This window comes from Macadamia integrifolia, chromosome 11 (assembly GCF_013358625.1).
Source record: "Macadamia integrifolia cultivar HAES 741 chromosome 11, SCU_Mint_v3, whole genome shotgun sequence".
NCBI classification, from domain to species: domain Eukaryota; kingdom Viridiplantae; phylum Streptophyta; class Magnoliopsida; order Proteales; family Proteaceae; genus Macadamia; species Macadamia integrifolia.
The window spans coordinates 20,793,052-20,797,600 of NC_056567.1; the positions used below are offsets into that span (position 1 = coordinate 20,793,052).

Here is a 4,549-nt window from a genome sequence, read left to right on the forward strand (position 1 = left end):
AGGCTCATGGGATGATAGAGATGTTTATCTCATTATTTCATTAGGTAAAAAAGCTTTAGATTGGATATCAAATTTGGTTGTTTATTTCCTAATGTGTTCAATCAAGGATTAATTTACCATATATTATGCATGTGATAACGCGTGGGAGCATTTTTTTTAATTTTTATTTACGGTGAAGGGGTCGGTTTCGCTGTTATCATCATATACTTATACCCAGACAGGCCCCAGAGAGAGAGAGAGAGAGAGAGATTACAAAACGTTAGTAATGCTATATTAAAACTAAAGAAAAGAGAGAGGAAAAAAGAAGGGAACCTGGCTTGGCTCTCCAAGATGATCACTTACAATGATAAGGTCATACAAGGAAAATGAATACCAACAAATTAATTCAACACAAAGAAAGTTCAACTTGGCTTGGCCGTTGCACTCTCAACTAAATTCCTCAGAACTACTAAGAACATTGACATCAATTCATCCATTCATACATCCTCCACCTTCTTCTTCTTCTTCTTCCCTGACTGATACTGGTGCAAAGGCTTTGAATTGGAGTCCAAAAAAATCAGAAGCACCACCATAATCACGCAAGAAGCAAACATCGGTATCGGCCCAAACCCCCAAAACAAGAAAGCCATAGCAAAATAGAGCAACCTCAACCCAAGCTGCCAGAAATTATTCGCCCTTATCGCCGACCTCTGAACATACGTTACCGGCATGTTGACGAGCGGTGTGCTTATGTAGAAATCAGCCTCGACGTAGTACCTCGCCGACTGAACAAATGAACCGAAGGCCAGCATGAAAGATAAAAGCATGCTTATGTACTTGAGAGACACTGTGTTGGAGCTTGTGTCTCCAACTATGAATATGTTTTTGGAGAGAAAGCTAGAGGAGTTTCCGGCCAATGTTCCTATGAGAGAGCTTAGTGTAAGACTCATAGTAGCGAAGTAGATTGTGCTTGTTATGTTGGAGGATATCACAGATAATGCTATGCTTGTGTTGCTCCCACCCTGCAATAGTCCAAATTTTAAATACCCATTAATTATGATTATGAGGATTTTTTTTTTTTCAAATAAGAGAAATGAACATCAGCACAAGTCACCAAGGGCTAAAAGCCCTAACACTGACCACTAAAAACAAACATCACCAAAGAGGGATACATTTAAAAACAAAGGAGGGACAAAGCAAATACCAAATAGATTCCTCTACTGTTAATGATAATGCTGAAGGTGGGGTTGGATCTAGTGGATTATCGTTGATGCTTTTCTTTTTCTAGGTTTATTGTCCAGGTTCTTTACTATTCTCATATATTTTTTTCCTTTAATTCGAAGTATCTTTTTAACAAAAAAAAATCAAATCAAATCAAAGTAGGAGATGCAAGAAAACAAGCAGAGAGAAAAACAACAAATAAAGATGAAACATGAAAAATATAGCGAGCAATAAGAGGAAGATCCCAAGAGAGGGTCATATGCCTATTTCTGCTTGAGTTATGGCATGCTACATAATTGTAAAGAATTTTATTTCTAATCCCAAAAGCGATAATATCTCAAATTATGAAATCATTAATTTAATTAAAAGGGTAAATAATGAAGATTAATCAAACCTGCATCATGTACTCAACCCATGCCATTCTGTTGAGGTTCTCATAGCCAATTACCGTTGTTGCAGGATATTTTAGGACTCGGTAGAGGAGGTAGAGATGGTAGGTGAACAATATCAACAGCCCTGCTGGGACCAAGATCAAGTCCAGGTATTGCACAAAAAACTCCATGACCTACTCTTTCCTTCTCCTTAGCTCCTTTTGCTTGTTTGCTGCATTAAGAACTTAGGAGAGATGAGCTTGATAATGGTTCAGTTCTACATAAACCCCAGTCGAATGGAGGAATGGATGGTCATAGCTTATCTTTTTGGGGCTCTATATATTAAGGAGACGTACGTAATGGGCTGGTCATGGGTGGGACCCTTTGGATATTAAATAGACAATAAGAATCTTTTGATTGAGGATACGTGATCTTTACCCAAAAAAAAACATACATATTGAGGATACGTAATGAATGAATGAAATTGCAACCCCAAATAAACCTGAAACTTAAACTTGCAAGCGAAAATGACGGCAACCTAAAATGTAGAAACACAGCAAACTGCAGCCAAAAAGTCAGCATTTGATAAGTCTAACCAAGCACTGTCAACCGTCTGATGAAGGGAAAGTTATATCTTTATTTTTAGGGTGATTTACATCAACCTTCCCTGGTGTTTAAATGCCTATATTATATCATCCCTTCTAAAAATTCATTTATTACATTTGAATCCATCCAAACTAACACCATGGGGAAAGGTGTTAGTTTTTTAATACAAAAAGACAGAATTACCCTCTTCCACCTCTTCCACCTCTTCCCCATTCATTCTCTTCTTCTAAAACCGTCAACCTGTTAGAGGAGGTATACCTTCCATCTCAGGTAATAGGTATTTTTTGGCACATTAAGGATCAAAACCCAATCTGCTTCCATTCTCTTCAGCCTCCAATTTACATAAGACAACAGTATCAGGTGGTATCGTTTGAAACCAGTCATCATTGGAACAAACACTTCCCCCTGAAACTTCTGGGTTTAGATTATTTTCTGGCTGCCCTAAGCAGACCTCAGTCAACTGAATGATTGCTCCTGTCTCAGGAAATTGAAACATTTTGAGATCCGCATCTGCTGCAATGGTCCTCTGGTTGCTTTCAGGCAAAAATTGAAGCGGAGGTTCAAACTCATGTTCCAAAACGATCGATTTCTCTTGTGTCTCTCTCTAGAAACTTCATAGCATTATCTCTCCTGCGAGTATAGGGCATTCCTTCATCATCTCTGCGGAGTATTTGCTCTCCATTTTCAGTCTTAAATCTCAAAGAGAAAATCCTAGTTGCCAAATTCGATATGCATAAGCCTACAATGGAGGCATTTATGTAAGATGAAGAATCTTGTTGATAAATAGTAAGGCATAAACTTTGAATTCCAAATCGTAGATGCACTGTAGGCTTAGTAGAGAAATTTGAAAGGGGGGCTGAATTAGCATTGTTGGGGGAGAGGAGAGATTCCACGTTGTTCACTCAATTCTGCGGTTTTATCCCAACTTGTAAGTTAAGAAGCTAATCATAAAAACTCTTCATTGGTATCTTTAAAGTGCAGGTAAGCTTATTAACAAATAGCTCCAAGTGTGTATACATATGTGATACACGTAGGTTCCAAAACCTTCAAACAAATCAAGAATTTCTTCGAACATATGGTATGCAGTCCCCAAATACAGCAATATTCCATATTTCTTACAAGAATTTCTCACAACAAATCACAACTTTTGGACGGCTTCGACGAGTTGGAGAAGTCCTTCAGCGCTCCCACTCGGACTTATGTCCAGGACGCCAAGGCAATGGCCGTTGGCATGGCATAAGAAGAAGAAGAACAAGGAGGAGGAGGAGGAGGAGGAGAGTAATTTCGTCTTTTTGTATTAAAAAACTAACACCTCTCTTACGGTGTTAGTTTGGGTATATTTAAATGTAATAAGCGGATTTTTAGGGGATGATGAAATAAAGGCAAATGTTAGGAGAGGTTGATGTAAATCACCCTATTTTTTACTATTTTTTAAAATATCTTTTGAGATTTCATTTCTTTTGCTCCAAGTCCGGATAGTAGAAAGTTCCTGCTACCCGAGGTACCAGCAAAATTCTATCCAGTCGAGTTTAGGTTGGAATCTTAGCCAAACCAGGCTTCAACTGTGAGACATAATATAAAGGGTATAATGCTTAAACTAAGTGATAAAATAAATCCATATGGCCTCACGTCCAGTGCGTATCACTCCCCCGCAGCGTTGTTCCTGGATTTAATATAATAAGAATGACTTCCATGTTTGAGTTTCATGTTCTCACCTAATTACGTACATGATGGTGCATCAAATATGGATATACCGTGGGTTTTATATTTAATAGTTCATTTTATTTTATTTTATTTTTGAAGCAAGTATTTAATAAAAACATAACTGGTCCCTAAGAATCTAAGTGGTCCCCCATTCTTATTTTGATAGGAGGGATTAACTATAATTGGATGAGAACGTTGACATGTTTCTCTCGGTCTCTCCTAGGGGTGTCAATTAGTGGTCCGACCCGACTAAACCGACCAGGCCCGACCGTTTATAGACCGGCCCGGCCTGGACCGTTTATTAAACATGTCGGGCTTGAGTCCGGCCCGTTTATAAATGGTCGGTCTCGGTTTTGCTACTTGGACCGTCGGGCGCCCGACCTAGACCGACCGAATAATGCCCGACCGAGACCGGCCTATTGTGCACCGACTTGGCCCGACCCTTTAATGATTGTAAAATACCTATTTTACCCCCCAAATTAAAGAATAAAAACTAAAAAGCAAAGACATGTTCACATTTTAAATAATGGTTATATTTGGTATCATTTATTGATTTATTGTCATTTTTTTGGGCTTGCATGAGTGGGCCGGAATATAATAGCACATTTTAAAGAGGGCCCGTTTAAAAACCGGTTAAAGCCCGTTTAACATTAAACATGTCCGTAGCC

The 4,549-nt window shown here is 38.6% G+C and overlaps 1 protein-coding gene across 1 annotated transcript; it reads right to left on the reverse strand.

The window, feature by feature from the left end:
* Positions 1–249: 249 nt before the first annotated feature.
* LOC122092785 lies at positions 250–1,870 on the reverse strand. Its single transcript, XM_042663082.1, has 2 exons — positions 1,595–1,870; positions 250–1,001 (listed from the first exon to the last, which is right to left on the reverse strand). The coding sequence occupies exons 1-2, from the start codon at positions 1,760–1,762 to the stop codon at positions 477–479; spliced, it is 693 nt and encodes a 230-aa protein (XP_042519016.1). The 5' UTR covers positions 1,763–1,870; the 3' UTR covers positions 250–476.
* Between the last annotated feature and the right edge of the window lie 2,679 nt (positions 1,871–4,549).